The 19,283-nt window shown below is 40.1% G+C and overlaps 2 protein-coding genes across 3 annotated transcripts in view; one reads left to right on the top strand and one right to left on the bottom strand.

Moving 5' to 3' along the window:
- The window catches only part of entpd3 (ectonucleoside triphosphate diphosphohydrolase 3), an 89,186-nt gene extending 72,031 nt beyond the window's left edge, over positions 1-17,155 (bottom strand). The window contains exon 1 of one of the 2 annotated variants that reach the window (XM_088409300.1): positions 17,034-17,155. The gene's annotated coding sequence lies outside the window, so the exon portion shown is untranslated. Of the gene's footprint in view, positions 1-2,356; positions 2,466-17,033 lie in introns of those variants that run through there. The other variant, XM_088409301.1, reaches the window with a different exon arrangement.
- On the top strand, positions 3,944-5,221 carry LOC148425826 (uncharacterized). The gene is made up of 2 exons (XM_088409445.1): positions 3,944-4,440; positions 4,511-5,221. The coding sequence occupies exons 1-2, from the start codon at positions 4,371-4,373 to the stop codon at positions 4,993-4,995; spliced, it is 555 nt and encodes a 184-aa protein (XP_088265571.1). The 5' UTR covers positions 3,944-4,370; the 3' UTR covers positions 4,996-5,221.
- Positions 17,156-19,283: the final 2,128 nt, after the last annotated feature.

Raw genomic sequence — 19,283 nt, 5'->3', positions numbered from 1 at the left:
CTTTGCCCTTTGTAACTACAAACTCTGATGATACCCCCCCCCCCCCCCCCCCCCCCCCCCATCCCCTGCATTGGAAACTCTTTATTGCACTGGGGTCATCTTGAAACCTTGACATTTTAACACTTGAACACTTTCTCATTTTACTTATTTTATTCTTATTGACATTTTTTGAGAGGAAAGCTGTTTTATCTGAGCTGTGTGTAAATATAGCATTCATGACAAAAAAAGCTGTTGACATTCCTTTTCTTTCAGACTTTTGATTTTAATATATGGGATACAATGAATCATTTTTCTTGTTTGAACAAATTTGATTGTTGTTCAAGTTCCTGTTATTATCATTATTATTATTACTATTATTGACATTGTTATTATGACAATTGTAAATGTAAAAAGAAATGTACTTTTTTGCTGCGATGGCATCGAGTTAATGGACAGTACCTGAGTTTTTGTGACATAAATTTTTAGCCTGAATATATACGGTAATTTTTCCGAAAGATTGATCAGTCTTGGAAAACAAGCAACAGGTTAGGTTAAATAAATATCGTACATAAACTGCAAGCAGCCTTATCTTGTGTACGTCTCCCCCTACAGTCCACCCCTTTTCTCCCTTCTAATTATTTGCGCTAATGGTTCAATAAACCATGCAAAAATGAGAGGAGCGGAGAGAGCCCAAATTAAATTGTCCTGTTAAACCACTATTTATTTTGATCATTGCCTATGGGTTAGGGTGAAAATTTGTAGTCTATATTTAGGATTGATGTCTATAGGTATGACTCTTTATCTTTTCCTTCTTTTTGAAATAATCTCTCCATGAGAGACATATCCCTCTGGACCTAAGAACGTGATGAATCCTTCAACAATACAATTAATTCATCCTTAAAATCTATGAGAAAATGAGACCCAAAAGCCATATGGGTGATTTCCCAGATTTCTTTCATTCAATGACATTTTGGATCTCTTCTGCTGCTTCTCTTCCACTGTCAATACGGTCTTTATGAATATATGTTTTTTTTTTTTTTATTTTGAGGCCTGGTGCTTGGCAAGTCCAATTTGTCCAAAAATTCCATCATGTTTTCTTCCCTGCACAGAGCGACTGTGAGTATAATTCCCTTGAGTACTTCACAAAGACCTTCTCTATTTCCTCTGGTTCTTATACAATTGTATTAGTCATTGAGTCCTTAATTGTATTCACAGTGGTTAAGGCTTGTTGCATCCTTTATGTCTCACCAAGGCTTTGGTGGCCTTAGGTCCTTCCTCCCTTGCAGTAAATTTGCCTCATAAACCTTGCTTTTTTTTCAAAAATTCCATCCAAAAGTAAGTAATGAATAGGTTTCCAAGCTTTATTAATCTTATGACAGTATTCACAAATTATACTTATGCTAATTTACCAGTTCTCTTGATTTTGTAAGATGTTTTTTTTTTTTTATAAGTTTCCAATCTGATTTTCTACACATATGCAATGTGTGGTATCAGTTTCCCTCTAGGAAACATCCTTTGAAGCATCAAATTAAACTAATTCCTAGTTGGTCAATGGACCCTCACGAAGTCACCATTCCATTAGTTTCATCATAGTATCTAAGTGAGGTTTTAGGTAAACCGCATTAAGATTTTGCACATCTGCCATTCCTATCCCACATACTTTTACCTGATGTACATCACCTGTAGGCATTAAAAAATTTTTTTTACCAGTTTGGGAATATACAGCATGTGCATCACAGTAGTGTATAGTTCCAATCCAGAGGGTGTAATTCTCTCCGATATCTGAAACCTCTAATACTGAAATCACCACTTTCATTTAGCCGTGGATTAATTTTCAGTTTTGTAATCTAGTGCCACATTAACGTCAAGTTATGAAATCAAATATTTTCTCATAAAACTCTTTTCCACTCTCCGGAGGGGCATTCACATTGAGTAATGTCACTAATTGCTTTTCTATTTTCCCTTTTACCATAATGTACTTTCCCTCCTAGTCACCAGCTTCCTTCATAAATTCATACTCTACATTATTGGAAATCAATATCATTACACCCCTTTTATGTGTTTGGTTGCAGGAGCTTAAGAAAAATAAAAAAGGAGTTCCTGTATCGCAACTTTCAGAAGTTTGAATGCTCCTATTAAGTGGCTCGCTTGGAGGAAAATAACTAGCATGTGTCTTTTCTAAATTTTGAGAAACCTTTATCTTTTTGTTATTGTTGAAATCATTAATATTTAGTGACACCATGATAATATCATGATCCTGTGTTATTTATATGCCTCAAAATGGATCCAAGCCCTTCATGTAATATAATAAAAATAACGAAACGAAACATTTGTATGAACCCCAAAACAATACCAGAATTACCAAGCAAACATGTACCTTCATGGGTCTTATCAACCCGTTGGGAGGCGTGGGGGATAGCCTTCCAACAGACAGGACTTCTTTAGTCTCATATTTAAAGTTGACCACAATGGACCTTGGACCCAAAACTTCTTTTGGCTCATTCGGTATATACCAGTTCCACATCACCAGTTAATTCGCAGCGAAAGAGTCCCTTCACCAAGTCCGGCAAGGTTCATCATCATTTTCCACTACACTACACTATAGATTTTCAGGTTGCAGCACCTTCCATGTCCTTCCACTTCCATGTCCTTCTCTTGCAGTTTGTTTTGCTGTTTTAGCAGCTTTTGTCATTCCATTTATTCTGCTGGACCATTCTTGCTTGTGCATCAGCAATATCCATCTGCTGCTCTTGATTGTTAGTGATGTTTTGCAACACTTTCCTATTAATTTCCTCCATGAATTGAGCACATTCTTGCTTCACCTCCACTTTAAGTTCTTCCTTGAAAGTCAGGAGATCCTCTTTCGTCTCTTTTCTTAATTAAGTCTCACATGTCCTGTGTGATCGGGACTAGTCCCTTGAGTAAGAGGTAATGGTGTTCAGTACTGCCATTGTTCTCTGCCGTCTTTGATTGTGTGCTCCGTATGGTCAATGTACATTGTTCTTTTCTTGAAACTTCTTTGATCTTTGTCACCCCCACTCGTTTCATGTTACAATTTGTCTCAATTTTATTTATTTTTTTTTATTTATTTTTTTTTTTTAGGTTTGGGGAAATAATTTTAAATCTGGACTCAGGACATTGGCACTACACTGCTATTTCGTTCAGCTCCTCTCCAGAAGTCCCATTGTGCCGCTTTCTTTACATGTAGGCTTCCTTGTTTAAATGACACCTCCACAGTATGCTGCTTAAAACAGGGCTTTAAACAGCCTTTAAACAAAAAGTTTGGTACTACTTGTTCGATGTCTGTCTCCACAAACCTAAACCACTCACTGGAGAGTCCATGTCTTAGGTACAAATAATTTGCTGTCTTTAGCAGTAGCCTAGTTGCACTAGCTTACTCTTTGGCATGAGTTTAAAGTAAACAAGAGTATGGTGGAAATTAGGGTGAAATGCGCCGCACCAGCAGAGGAGAATATCAATTTTGTTTTTTCCAACCGTAAAATCTTCGTAAATAAATCTTTGAATTAATCTAAAAATCAATATATCACCCAGGTTTAACATGTTCATTTTTATATATTTATGTTTATTATTAGGCGGGCACTAGGACCATGTCTCTCCCAGTAGGCATGTTGCAATGAACCTTTGATGCTTTGAACCTGTTGGCTTTGTCTTTGCTGATTTGGACAGTGTTGTGCGAGTTTTTTGATGGCATGCAAAGAGTAAAGACATTATCACATTGGGGTCACGAATGTGGCAAGACGAAGAAACCACACGTTGCTGTGCTAGTGTACGTCTTTACTCTTCGCATGCCATCCAAAAACTTGTACAACACTGTGCAAATAGCAAAGACAAAGCCAACAGGTTCAAAGCGTCAAAGGTTCATTGCAACAAGCCTATTGGGTGAGAGATATGGTCCTAGTGCCCGAATCAATATATGTTATTTGTACTTGCTTAGTTTCTGTCTGATGCATAATGGTGTAAAATCAAAGTGATCATTTTGATATGGGTATCATTAAACATGGTTACAGGAATACAAAATACATGCAGAATTTAGAAAACAATTCAGGTATTGAATAATCATTCAAAGAATTGTTTAAAACGATTCAACACATCTTCATATTGTTTCTGGTTTTGTCCTTTTCCATATAGTACTCGAGGTAAAATGAAGTTTTACATTAACTAATATACTGTGGCGGACACTAGGACCATGTCTCTCACCCAGTAGGCATGTCGCTATGATCCTTTGATGCTTTGAAACTGTTGGCTTTGTCTTTGCTATTTTGGACTTTGTTGTATCAGTTTTGTGATGACATGTGAAGAGTAAAGATCTCCACCAGCACAGCAACGCGTGGTTTCTTCGCCTCGCCACATGGGTGACCCCGGACGTCAGAATGTTTCAGCGAGGAATCACCGCAGACGTCCCACATCGTGGCATTCATCCACCAGCCTACTATATGTCAGGTAATGCAGCAAGCTGGTACCACGTCAGCCAGCCAGCACCCCGACAAGGGTCCTCTCGCCCGTCGCCCAGTCCCTTGGCGCACCAGGAATCGAGCCAGCCAGCAACAGGCTGGTACGGGCGCTGGTGAGAATGGCTGTGCAGCCCAATTTCGGAGTCCCTGGCCGTCGACCGGGATCTTCCAGCCGGGCGGCCTCATCTACTACCGATGTTCGTCCGGCCTCAGCAGTAGGCCTCCAGCCACCATCATTCAGCCGCCCCTCCGATTCACCATGCCCGCAGGTATGGTCCGAGTATACATCGGAGCGGGTCAGCTGGTGTTGGTGCCGCAGCAGGTTCATGCCCAGGCACAGACTGGGACGCAGCCGCGACCGGCCGTCCCTCGGAAGCCACTGTGCCTGCCAGCATGCGGGTCAGCACTGCCACTCCGGCTCCTGCGGAACTTCAGAACATCCCTTTGCCAACGCTACCTCATGGTTTTCACGCTGAGCGTCTCACCCTTACTCCTGTCGCACCTGGGGCCCTGGTGTCACATACACCGCCCAGGACCGGACTGAGACTCAGGGTGCCAGACTGGTGAATACCCTGTGGGGTTTTCCGTTATGCCTTTCTGGGTGTTCGGGGGGGAGCTGTGTGGCGGACACTAGGACCATGTCTCTCACCCAGTAGGCATGTCGCTATGATCCTTTGATGCTTTGAACCTGTTGGCTTTGTCTTTGCTGTTTTGGACTTTGTTGTATCAGTTTTGTGATGGCATGCGAAGAGTAAAGATCTCCACTAGCACAGCAACGCGTGGCTTCTTTGCCTCGCCATAATACATTACAAATAGGCACCTTGTCACTAATGTCTGATAATACTGTATGTCCAATCAATGTATTATTTTCCAGGATGTTAGTAAATAATACATTGTTTATTAAATGTGCACTGTGAGAAGTGGTCCTGCTTGGTCTGGTGATACTTGGCTAGAATCCCTTATTGAACATTTAGTTAATGAATTCTTCTGCCATTTTATGGTTTTTTTTATTTTTGTGGTTTAAGAAATCAATGTTAAAATCACCACAGATGTACATGACCTTCTGTGTTGTTGTTTTTTGAGCATACGTTCCATCCAAGTTTCCAAAAAACTGCAATGATTGATCCAGGAGATCTATATATGCAGCTCACCATTATATATTTTTTTCCACAACATATTTGTGTAATGCACTTAATTAAATTATCAGAAATTACTATAAGTTTTTCATTAATTATATATTCCAAACTATTATCAACATATATTGCCACTCCTCCGCTTTTGTTATTTCTGTTGATGTAATTACCGGTAAGTTCGTTCCAATTAATTCCCTGATTAAGATAGACCTTCATTTTATGAAAATTGGCATACAGACTTCTAATGTTCAAATGAATAATTGATGTCTTATTTTCTTCTCTGCACATCGCATTATTGATTCTCAGTATACTACTACTTTCTTGCAATATCAGCATTTTTCTTGGTTAAATGCTTATCCAGAAACATGTCTGAGCCTTTCAGTTTCCTCCTTTGCTTTAATGGCCTTCTCTGTGTTCTGCAGCCACAGAACTTTGACTTCCTCCATCAGGTCCAGAGAAAGTTGAGGAATTTTTTGATTTCTGCAATCTACTCGAATGTAGGACCTCTCTATGGCGAAATGGTGTTTGTTGGTATTACGCTCTTCCTGCATGTAGCCCGGGGTGCTAATTAGCATATTATCTTAGAATCCATACACTACTTCCAACTCTATACTTTCAGTACATCCTCTAACAGCAGGCACATCTTCTGTTGTTAATTGCATTGGTGTAAGTCAGTGCTGCTCAAATGGTGCGGCGTGCCCCCCCCCTGGGGGGGGTGGCATGAGGTGATGCCAGGAGGAGCGCGATGACTCAAGGCTTTGTTTTTGTCACGTGAAGTGTAATTGCAATAAAATAAGAATGTTCATCTTTTTTTTAAGTTTCTGGCACCTTGATGCATTTGGTTATTTTTTTTCTGTTTTAGAATAAGTTGTAACCTGTATATACGCTGTAAAAAATAATTAACAGGTGTTGAACGTTGATTTATGTTGGGGTTTTTTCTTTGTTACTGATAAAAAGAATACAGGTTTAGGTATACTTATACAATTTTTACAGATAATAAGATAATAATGTTATTGAGTAGGGATGTGTGTGAAAGGTTTTCTTTCCACCTGGTCAATTAATAAATGGGTTAATTAATAAACTTAAACTCAGTATTTCAATATCTAGGTATGACTATTCTTGACAAAATAGGGCCCAACCTCTCAATGCATCGGCACTAATGTGATGTCAAAAAATTTTTTTCTTAAGATTCTGTTTTAGCACTGTACACCAAACCTTAAAAAACACCCCAAAAAGTCCCATTGAAGTGAATGAGGCAATAAGCACTGACAAAACACACTTTTCCAAGCCTCATTGAACATACATATAGTGTCCTGGAGTTTATATTTTTTTGGTCATTTTTTTTTTCAAAAACATTCAATCATTATTATCTGTCTTTTCTAGATATTTACACTCTCCCTGCTGTGCAACTGAAAAGCGATTGAGCAATGAAGTCAAAATTTAAAAGACTTAACATTGGAATATAATGCATCCAAATGAGTGCAGCACCTTGAATTAAAATGGGAACACCCAAAAAAAAATCTGGATAAAAATGTCAGATTAACTCATCAGCGCAACAAGAGTCTTCGAAACATCTTTGGATATTTTGTAGTCATGAGACTGGTCTTTTGAATTAACCTACCTGTGTAGGGGGGGGGGGGAACATTGTTTTGTATCTTTTTTTTTTTATTATTTATTTACTTGAACCCAAGAAAAGTCACAAAAGATTGACTGCAATATTAATTTGGTGTCTATTTGTTCTTCGTTTCTGTTGGATTTACTAAATGTTCCACCTTCGGTAGTTCAGTCATTTTTCAACCAATTTTAAAGGTTTTAAATTTTAAAGGGAGAAAAGTGTAGAAGCTGACCTAATGTTATAAAAAGAGAGGTCGAAAATAAAACAGCCACCGACTAAAATCCATTACCATAAAATGCTCATGCTTAGCTTCATGAAAAGTAAGCCTCGCAGGCTGTGTGGAGTTGAAGTGCCTCTGTGTGGTAATTGATCTGGCCGCAACGTGCCCATAATATTTCCTCTCTGGTCATGGGGCTGAGTTTCATCAGGGTACTGAGTGCATTTTGAAAGCCTACATGTCGAGAGATGCACAATTAGCAAAAATTCCTTCGGGAAGTTGCCCAAATCACTCCTAATGTATGATTGTTAATGGTGTAAAGCGGACAGAAGATGGCTACATGTTTGTTTCTCTTTTATCTGATGGCAGATAATGTATCATGTATTATTTAAAACATATGAAGTAGTCAATCACAGATTTATTTATGTCTTCCAATGAACGAGTATTGGGCACATACTGTATCACTTGATACGGTTTGACATATACTTTATATACTGAGCATGAATGATGAAACTAAGAAAAAAAGATATTCTCACAATATTTCATAGGTGTAGTAAATATAGAAAGTCAATACTGTTTTTTTTGTAATCTTTCATTTTTCAAAGAAAAAAAGGATTAGGGTGACAAATATACTTAAGAATGCACAAGCACAAAAGACAGGATTACATCATTAAGTATTCTTTTGAATAGTTCTTCATGAATACCTTTTATTGGTACCTTTAATTAAGCAGTGAAATGTTTGGATGCAGATCTGACTAAGTCATTGATTGTGCTTTTTTGTTAAGTTTATTTTGAGGACATATTCTTTCCATACCTTATTCCTATTAGTTTCTCGTGAGGATCTTTGATAATTAAGTCAAATGTTATTTTCACTGTTTTATTAAATATTCACAAAAAGACATTGAAGATACTGTCCATCAGCCAAATGCCCTTCCCAACTGGAACTCAGAGAAAAAGGCCACCCATTCACAATTCCCTGGTCAAGCAGTACAATTTTAACTTTAGACATGCACTCAAAACTGGTGATCAGACAAAAGACCTAATATTAAAGTGCTGTATAGTAATCTCTCATTTATCGCGGGGGTTATATTCCAAAAATAACGTGAAAAGTGTAAAGTGAAATCCGTGAAGTAGCCAGCTTTATTTTTTTTTTTATTATTTTACAACCCAATACTAAACTATAGAATAAAACCAAAAATCAAAATCGGTTTTAAAGCCCTAAATTTGTTTAAAACAATTATTTTAATATGGTAAGACAAAGTTGGAAACATTGTCACTCACGTATTTCACAGTCCCAGCTATGCCTCTTCGTCCTGAACCCACACATTGTTATGAGTAAGTGTTGGGCTCTTTCTTTTTCTGTGCAAGAAGATTTTTATCAACGGATATGCCAGGACATCGAATTAAAGTGAAGCCTCTTATATCATAACAATACACTTGAAATTTCAATTTATTATAAAAGAAATAAAAGTCAGATTTCCAGAGCTGCACATTTCTCCGTTGCTGTCTGCGTGTGTACATAGTGTGTGCGTTTGCTCGCGGCATGCCTACGAGTCACGTGATCGGCTCCTAGAGACCAAGCTGTCAATCAATGTGCTTACTAGCAAGTTCGCACACGGCAGTTAGAGGAGAGACACAGGAGACGAAAGCAAGCTTTTGGATCCTCTCGCCTTTTGTAATAAATTGACAATTGAAAAAACAATACCGTACAGCGTTGATGTTTTATTTCAAGACAACAGTAAAGCCCATGAGCCATTCAGAATTCAGAGCACAACGCGCTGTAAAAAAATATATATCCACACTAAAAAATCCGTGAAGCAGCAAACCCGTGAAAGATGAACCGCAATACAGCGAGGGATTACTGTATACATACAAGTTCAAACAAAGCACACATCAAAATGGTTAGTAAATATTTACAAAAATAGAGGATTTGTTTTCATCCAGTGCTGTAGATAATAAAAAAAAAATCACATGCATTGTATTGTACTTATACAATAAAATATAGTAGAATAGAATAGTGTGCCTTCAAATAAAATTAAGTGGAATAGAGTGCCTTTAATGTCATTTTACTGGTATACGAAGAAAATTGGGGGAAGACCAGATGCATGTGTGCTTGCTACCATCATATAGCTCCACATACATTCAGGGTTAATTTTAGGTATGATTAAGAGAATAAGCGGAGTCAAAAGATATTCCAAGTATTCAGCTGTTCTGTAGATTTCGTTGCCACAGTCAGACACTATGGGACTAATGTGGTATCTTGTGAGGTATCTTATGTGGCTGGCTCCAGGTAGCCAGGTTTCTTGAGAACTTTGGGGACTAGGTACAACAGTCTTAACTTGAGGTCCGTCTCTCCCAAGGTAAGTCTTTTGTTTGTGGTTGATGTATTTTTGGTGGTAGAGTTCCTTCAGAATGGTTCGAACCAGGGAGATTGTCTACCAGAAAATTAGCTTTTCGAGATGTCTCTGCACCTCCCAGATGTATTGTTCTCTACTCATTATAACTACCAGACTGCCCTTATCCACCGGTTTTATGATGACGTGTTTGTTGTGTTGTAGTTGTTCTAGGGCTTGTTGCTCTTGCAGATGGGTTCTGTCAGAGAAATCTATAAAAGAAGACTAGGACAAGTCTAGCTGCTAAGCAGCAAAAGAGTTACTCAGGCCAGCCAAGATTGACTTTTCTCCGCCGGCAAAAGGAAAAGCTTGGCGTACATTCTCATGGGTTGCCAACAGCATTTTTGTAGCTCAAGCGTCCCCGCCTGCTTTTTATTCATTCAGCAAAGCATTGCACATAACAAAAAAAGAGCCAGCCGGGCGCCACCAACAGCTGGGCCAGGGTCCCGACTCACACTTTCCTGCGTCGACAGCTCTATCTAAAGAGTGGGGTGAGATGAACTAGGACTGCACAGATGGATAGCAATGCACACTATTCTAGACAAGAACTAAGCACATAATGATAACAACCAAATATATGATTCCCTTCACAGGTTCATCCTTGTCACCCCAGTTGAGGACCCCGAGGATGTGTCTGCCACGATCATAGACCAGACTTGTGGGGTTATGCTTAAGAATGGGGGGGTCCAAGTCGAGGTAGAAGTGAAAAGTACTGCCATCCGCAGCTATTTTTGTGTCTGAATCAGGCCGCTAATTTATTTCTGCGATGCTATCGTTGCAGGTCTCGAAACATCTGGAGTCTTTAGTCTCTCTGTGTTCCTAGCGTGGTTATATACGTCAAACCCCTTCTTAAAATGCCCCTCTATGTCGAAGTGAGCTCGAAGTCTTCAGCCAGGACCATAACATTGTCCGTGATTGTAACCGGGGGCGTGGGCATATGGAGGTTGTTGGCAGTGTCAGGCATGGATTTCTGTTCGTGTTCAAATGGCCCGATAACTCTTTTTTGCCGACCGAGTACGAGTACTGACATTTAAGTACCGATAACAAGTACCGATACGAGTACTTAATAATACCATAACAACGGTTTTGAAATTGCATTTTTCTTTCAACAATCTTCAACATGTTACTTACAACTACAAGAACTGAAATAATAATAGTGCCGTCTGTAAGGACTAAGTCTTTCTTCCTACAGGTCGGAGGTAGGTTCTTTTCTTTTTGTTGAAAAAAATTAAAACAAATAAAATCAGAAGGCAAGTTATTTTAAATAAATTTTTCAGCAGCAACACAAATGTGGGGGTTATTTCCCAACTCTATTGGTATCGTAATCTCTCAGTGGCCGAGCAAGACCGTGCTGACAAGACTGAGTGCTGACTGAGAAGGAGGGCTCACTATGCTGCGTATGCAGCGCTCTCAAAGTGGACCGGTTGGGAGTCTCACCCAGACACATATACAGCCCTCTCTAAGCGGTCACCGAACCCTACATGTTTAATATGCTAATTCACCAAAACCTTACACTTATATTGTCGACTGGGGGGGCTGTCGCAATTTCGCAGTGGCCGTGCTGACAATTATTATTGCGCTGACAATGTTGCGCTATCGTTAGCTTAGCTCAGTAGGACCAGTTGGAAATCTCAGAGCAGGACGCTTTCAATGACTGTGCCCACTAACTGCAGACTAGACTGAGGAGTGGACCTCTGCAGCGGAGGCAAAAAAAAAAAAAAATCTGCGGGGAGGGCTCCACCGAAACCCTGAGACCGACTCACTGAACCACTGATCTACGTGTCGCACACAGCACAGCAGCATGTTGATGACGTAATAGTATCGGGTGGACTCAGAGCATAAGTACGAGTACATAAAATACGCTAGTATCGGGGCGAGTACCGATACCAGTATCGGTATCGGGACAACCCTAGCTCAAAGTATCTGAGTGAATGTCCCTGTCGAGGCCCCTTCCATTTGATGGACTCATTCAGGCCTACTGGCTGTGTTTGTTGTCCAATAAATGCCATCCCTCTTAGTTTCAAAATTTGAAAGTCGAAAGGATAGTTATATAAGGTCCACTACTCTTACTGTCAAGAAGTTGATGATGGGCACCCTGACTTCAGCCATGGGGAACCTGTCCTTTGCCAATTCATGGGCCTGTTGTAGCTGTTGTATCACTTTTTGGATTTTATTTTTGCAAGAACATTTGCCCAATATTGCCATCAAATGTCAAAATGTGGCTCCTGGGAAGCTGTCAATTTATAGCTTAGGAGCCTGGAAATCTGGCAGCTGTGAAATGTTAGAGTTGCCAGTCGGAACTGGTGCTGCTTAAGACCCATATCTGAGCCAAATTGTATAACCATAGCTTGGTCCAACTCTGGCCCTATTTTGGGCAAGGCAATTTTCAGGCCTGGTTCCTTATCCTGAATTCAACCTTTAACTAAGAAACATCTTTATTTGCCATATTTGGAATTAAGAAATTTGGACTTGAATTACAAAAATATACATTATGAATGTTACGAGTGTGCTCATGGGGTTCGCTGTCAGGTGCCTACCTGCTTTGTTTTTTTCCCCTATGTTCTTCCTTGCATTTTCTATGCAAATAGGTGTGTGCCACAGCGACGGGAGGATTGGAGGGTCGGGTTCAGGAGGGCCCGTGATTGGCTGTTGTCGGGTGCGCACCTGACATATATTGAGCCGAGATAATAGACGCAGGGAGACAGCTGCAGACGATCCCTCGTCCTCCTCCGTTCCCAACCGGCCACACATTTATTTGTGATAGTTTGTGTAGTTGGAGCAGTAGGGGTGGACTGCCATTTATTATACCATTTTTCTACGGGGTATGTAGGTTATGGAGGTAAGCCTATTGTCTTTTGTTTGTTTCGTTTGTTAGGTTAGTTTTGGTCATCTCCCAGAATGACTCTTGGGGGGGGGGGGGGGGGGGGGGTGAAAAAAAAAATTCTAGTCCGTTCAGAGAATTCTAAACAAACAAAACATATGCGATCAGGTTAAACACATTGTAGTAGACCAACAACAGAAGAATCTTACCAAAACTTGTCTGTCAAAGATTTGGAGTGTTAGCAGTCAGAGCTGTTGACTGTCCGGTGAGTTTTACTGACTGCAATCAGGGAACAGGTGTGCCCTGAATCAATTAGGCTGTGGTTGTTGCCACTTCCTCCATGGGGGAGGGGCACCTTAAACACGTTAATGTGAAATACTTCACCTTAGAGTTGTATATTCAATGCACATGTACCTATTTATATTCATTGATATCTATTTATAAAAATATGTATATAGATAGGTTGACTTGGAAATATATATATATACATAGGTAGATTGACTTGTTCCACATTGTGTTAGTTGCTGAGGCTCACTTAAGTTTGGTTTTATTTCTTTTCCCTTTTTGTTCTCTTTATATATTTGCTGGGGTTACAGACTGTTTGTTTGTTGTTTTGGTCTTGGTTCACCCTAAGTTAGTTACTCATATGTTCAGTAATCTTTTTTTAATGTAAATAAATATATCTTTTGTTTGCTATGTAACAGCTCGTTCCGTCTGTTGGCTGCTTGGGAGTTTTTCATGTTGTGTCCTAGGCCCCGAGACTTGGACTTAACAATTAAGTTGAAATAATGGCTTTTATGTGTACAAATAATATTGTAGCTGCAGCACAAATGATATGTAGTTGTGGAACTAGTCATTTTTCTGGAAAAATTTGTTCTTACAGCTACAAGTAACTATTTCTATTTTTTTTAAATAAAAGTACAAATATATTAACTAAAAATACAAAAAAACGTTTCCCTTAGCTACAAGTTCTTTTTTACAACTAAACATTTATTACATTTCCATACAAGTTATACATGACCAATTTGTGCAATTACAAGTATTTTTGCACCAAATTTACCTTCATATGATCCTTTGTATAGTTTTAAAATTAATTGCACTTCATGAGAATACAAACCATTTAACTGTCAGTGTGCAGTGGAAAACTGCACAGTTTTTCAACATTGCCCCTGAATCAGGATAATGCAGCTTATGAGCATTTGGTCCATGAACGAAGATTCCATATTTCAGAACATTGAGTCGAAACTACTATACAGCATGCTCTTGAATTGCATGTATTAGTCCTATCGAATTGTTGTGCTTTCCATGCACTTTTTTCTGCTAATCTCCTTCTTGCCACCATCCGCATCAGTAACTTGATGTTGCCATATTTCGATTGTGGCATCGATTTCCTGGTCTGTAGCTCTAGATCTTGGGTGGATCAGACTCATTGTACCTGGAACATGCAAACATGGTTTTAAATTCACTTTTGTATCATCACATAGAATTAATACTAAAAAGTGATTAAATTGAATTTCAAATAATTGAGTGTACAAGTATTGTCGGAAAGAAATCCCAATAATGCCCTTTCGTCAGTTCGTGAGTTCACCGATTCCAACCAAAACTTGACTGGAATACTGAATTGCCCGCATCGAACTTGATGTCTTAAGCATTACTGTACGGTGGCCGACTGGGGCAAACGCGCTGCAAATGGCACAACACACAAACAATGGTAAAAACACACTACAAATGGGACAATACTTCCCAAAATTGAAACACATTTACCAAAACGGAAACGCGCTGCAAATCAGAAACGCGCAGCAAATGCCACAAAGGAAACACATTTACTAAAACGCAAGCGCTCTGAAAACCGGAAATACATTTACCAATATTGAAACACACACCGGGTGAATAAGAACACCAGGTTGTGATCCTCAAAAAGGAAATGCGCCAGGACATTAGGACAGCCATCGTGGGACCAGATCCTCGGTGCAAGTGTTTTCACTGACCAGCTCGCAATGGACCAAAAATACAAAGTACAACCAAAAATGCAAAACTCAACTTACTGGGGCAACAAGGAAGGGGGGGGGGGGGCAGCACGGAAAATGTACAACAAGGACCAGGCAGCGCAGAAAATAAACAATGACCCGACAAGAAGCAAATGCAAACTGAGAACTTAAATAGACTACACACTTAACGAGAAGACACGACACAGCTGGGGGAGAGACAAAAGGCAGGGCAAGCTGACTGGATGAGAAGGAGGGCAGGTAAACAGGCAGGTGGACAAGATCAAACTAATGAGGCAGGCAGACGCGGGGAAGAAACTATAGAAACTAAATGGCTAAACAAACAACCCAAAAACTCTACAACAAAAACCCATTGCCGAACATAACCCAGGCAGAACGTGACACTCTGATGTCTCACTGCCACTCCGCGGACCTAGAACTAGCCCAGTAGCTTTCCTGACCCTGCCTGACAGCAGAGGCGCTACAAAAGGCTTGCACTCACCAAAACAAACGGCGGTCACAATCAATCAGACTTATCAATATCTCCCGATTTTTTTTTACCTCCTCCTGCTCTCTTTCTCTTGGCACTGAGATGTACAGTGTTTCCCCTCGGGTGTTCCCAAACGTTTTTTAATATCACCGTAGTGCATTGAGGAGCTATAGTAACTATACTGTATATCCCCTCGGGTGTCCCCATAAGTTTCCCCTTAATGCACCGTAGCGCATGTGTCCAGCTGTGCTTTGGTGTCTCGTTGCTGCCTTGGTTAAACAATTCTAGTTTGCAAATCCAGTGTAGCTCCAAACACCCAATCGCTCCTTTGCAAACAAAAGGCATTTCCAGCAGATGGCGATGGCGATCTTATGACTCGATTGACTATTACAGTTGTCTAGTAAGTACATGTGCCGCTCATATATCTATCTGCGCTTGCGCTGAGGCCCGCAACTGTTTAAGCGAATGCCCTAGCGCCTCTGGGACCAGGCACATTACGTACAGCCTGGCGACGCAACTTAGCTAAATATTGTACTGTATATTAAACATTTTTTTTGCAGTTCATCATAATTAAAAGCAATGTTGTCTGTTAGCAATTCTTTCAAAAGAGGAAAATGTGGAAAAAACAGGAGGTTCCCCCACCTTTGCTAGTATGGACCCTCTGACTCTGTTTTTGATCAACCAGACAGCTGCAAAGTAAGAGTTTAAAGTTAAAAATAAAAAACAAATAAACATGGCATGTGGGAAGTATGTATTATTAAAATGCTTATGCAGAACTACTTGATTTTGTTTTTCAGATCCTCACCTAGTATGGGAGGAGGGGAAAAGCAGAGTGAGAACCCCCTGGTAGTTCCCATGAACCCAGGGTCTCCATCCCACCTGAGTCTGGTTGAAAGTCAACCTCACTGCAGGTTGGAAAAAAGACTGATGCGGGCACCATCATTAAACTTGGGGAAAGGTTATAACATTGAGAGGACATACTATGAATGGGCAATTTTCACTCGGATGTCTTATATCCACATTCTGGCTATGGCAATTACTGCTCAGAAGTTCAGTTTCATCCCTTGGGATCCATTAGAGTTATTTGGATCCAAAGTAACTATTTGTACCTTTTTCAGGGCCATGAAGATAGTCAATTTTCAAAGGCACACTGTTTTTTATATTGTTTCTGGTCGTAGAATGAAATCTTCCTGTGTCGGGTTTACATGTTCTCCATGAGCCTGTGTGGGTTTTCTCCGAGCACTCCGTCATTCTCCCAAATTCCAAAAACAAGCATTGGACACTCTAAATTGTCTTTTAGGTGTGATTGAGTGCATGAACAGTTGTTTTTTTCCTCTGTGCCCTGCTGCGTGTGACTGCCAACCAGTTCAGGGTGTCCCCCACCGACTGCCCAAAGACAGCTGTGATAGTCACCAGCAAGCATGCGACCACAGTGACCATAGAAAGTGACTCTAGAACAGGGGTCGGCAACCCAAAATGTTGAAAGAGCCATATTAGACCAAAAAAACAAAAAACAAATATGTCTGGAGCTGCAAAAAAATTAAAAGTCTTATAATGAAGGCAACACATGCTGTATGTACCTATAATAGCTATATTAGCCTACTATCAAAATGATTAAGTTAACTACGAATACATAATGAGGCTTCGTGATTAAAAATTTATTTTTCCTGCAGTGCTTCCTGTTGAAAATGACGCACCACATGACTACTCTGTTGTGCGATGCCGCCTCAAGTTTAACTTCATTACATTATTAATGAATTATGTTTCATTGCTTTGATGAAATTAAATAAAGGAGATTTTTGAAGATTTTATTCATAGGTATTCGAAAAAACAACAAAATGGAACGTGCATAACCTGCCCCTTAACTGGGCAATAGAGTGCAATAAAAGGCAGCTTGCATTTATAAAAATAAAACATCAGTCACATACCTGCATAAATGCGCAGTCTGTTCAATATCGATCACATCACACATCACAGACAATTGAGTATGCTGGCGCTGAATTAATGTCCTTGATTTGTTGATCGGTGATGTTGCCTGCCATTTTAATTGTTCCTTCCTTCACTGTCTTGGCGGAGAGAGGCGTGTCTATTTTTATTTTGGTATTTTCCCGGATTTGTTTATGAAGTCTGTAAATAAGTGTTGGTGTATGTTGATGAATGACTCCATGTAGTCCCCATCTGTGAACGGTTTGCCACGTTTTATTATCTCCCAGGTTGCAATGAAACTTTCAGCAATGTGGAGTTTGGAGACGCAATCCACTTCTCAAATATATATTTTTGCGCTCCTTTAATTTCTGCAGAAGTAATTCAATTGCACTTTTTCTCTCATCGCCAACTGGGTACTCGGCTGCAAATGCAGAACGCCTTCCCTGAAAATGTCATTCCACATTGCTCTTTTTGTTATTTGACAACTTCTCGCTACAGAGAAAACATTCAGGCAACCCTTCCGCATTGGCAACGAATGTAAATGATTCGTTCTGTTGGATCTTTCACATTTGTTCGTAGTTTTGATTGCGGGCCCAATTGAATAATAGTATATTGTTTACATATCTTTGTGAAAGATTCCTGCGCGTTCGGGTATGAGCCGGGATAAACACACATGCACACGTTCATCGCGTCAACAACACTTCGAAGATTTATTATTACCAAATTGTCTAATGCAGTTTACAAGCCAATTGTCCAAAACAGAAATCTCTGGATCATTTCCGTGTCATGGTGAGAATGATGCCGGTTCCTCATCCGCCGCCCTTTTTTATATTTGCCGGTCCACCGAATAGGGGTTGTCACAGGTCCATGTCATCATCTTGGGTTGTTTCCTGTCCTCTGCTGCCCCTTTTCGGTTGGAGGATTCCAATCCAGACATTTCAGCAACTGTGTAGACGCTTTTGACATACTCAAATACACATTAGAACGTTCTTTTTTGCACCATTATATAGCCCTGACTTTTATTGTTACATTCATCCGATCTTTTAACTCCTCTCTCATACGGTATGATATTTCAGTATTTTATTGTTTGCGCCCGTAGGTGTGTGTGTGTGTGTGTGTGTGCGTGTGTGTGTGTGTGTGCGTGTGCGTGAGTGTGTGCGTGTGTGCGTGTGTGTGTCCCCACCGTCCCAGACCTGTGGACGCCAATCACCTCTGTGTATTCGAGGTCGATCATCAAACAATGCATTCTGGAGGACTTTACCCCCACTCCTATCTTTTGTGGCACCCCTCTTTTGTTATTGCCGCCAGTAAGTCCCTGTTTTACTGACTGCATCACAAAGACAAATGATCGCACCAGGTGTTTACCTCCCGGGCCGGCTCCACAGAAAGTTGCTACTCTGAATTTTTCTTGCCAATCAACCTACTTGAAACTACATTCCTTCAGGTCCAAGAAATGTTGAATCCTCTGTTCTCCTCAGTTTTTTTTTTCTCTTTTTCCCTTTGGTGTCCATGGCTCATGGCTGCCGGTTTGTTTACCATGGCCACTTGCCTAGCGTCCCACCCTGCTAATAGAAACGCGTGTCGCAGGCGTACGTAATTCTTCGTTAACAGAAATGTTGAAATGAAATATTTATTCTAAACATTTTTACAACATTGGAAAAAGTTAAGAATGTTTCTGACATGTTTTCCTCCTCCAGAAACCATACTATAACAAAAAGTTGGCAATGAGTGCTAGTGAGCAATGCGTCAGTTAACTGATTGTTCAGGAAAGGCTCAGTGTCACCAGTTATGAGTGCTCCTCAGACAACAGTGCAGCTGACGTCTTGGCTCCCATAGTGGAACCCTTTTTGTCATTCTACTCCTCCTTCCCAGGTGCGTTTATTTGTATTTTAAAAATGGAGAACACAGAAATGACACTTTGAATTTGTCTCTGATGGAAAAACCCCGGCTACTTCCCAGCTGGTTCTTTGCAATCTGGGACACATCAGATCAGAGCATGGCATTTTGAATAGAACGTCACAAACAATATATTGATAGTATTTTCTCATTATTTATTATTGTTCCAGAAGTTCAGACTGCAAACATTTAAGTTAGCAACCTGCTACTGCTTGATAGGTTTGGGGTGGTGGTCCATAAAATAATTTTATATAACTGAAATAGTGTCAATGAAAGTCTTTTTAATGTTTTTTAACACAATGAAGAATGTAGTCCTCTGTTGGGATTCCGTCAAAAACTACGCCCACCGAAAAATC

The sequence above is a fragment of the Hippichthys cyanospilos genome, chromosome 3 (genome assembly GCF_059441005.1).
Source record: "Hippichthys cyanospilos isolate Australia breed blue-spotted pipefish chromosome 3, RoL_Hcya_1.0, whole genome shotgun sequence".
NCBI lineage: Eukaryota > Metazoa > Chordata > Actinopteri > Syngnathiformes > Syngnathidae > Hippichthys > Hippichthys cyanospilos.
This window is presented reverse-complemented; position numbering and strand designations above follow the sequence as displayed.

What these genes read in the sequence shown, in the direction of transcription:
- LOC148425826 (XM_088409445.1), top strand. Translation starts at nt 4,371, where the DNA reads ATGTTTCAGCGAGGAATCACCGCAGACGTCCCACATCGTGGCATTCAT. An exon ending in ACCAGCCTACTATATGTCAG is followed by an intron (nt 4,441 to 4,510) that starts GTAATGCAGCAA and finishes CCCGTCGCCCAG; the next exon opens with TCCCTTGGCGCACCAGGAAT.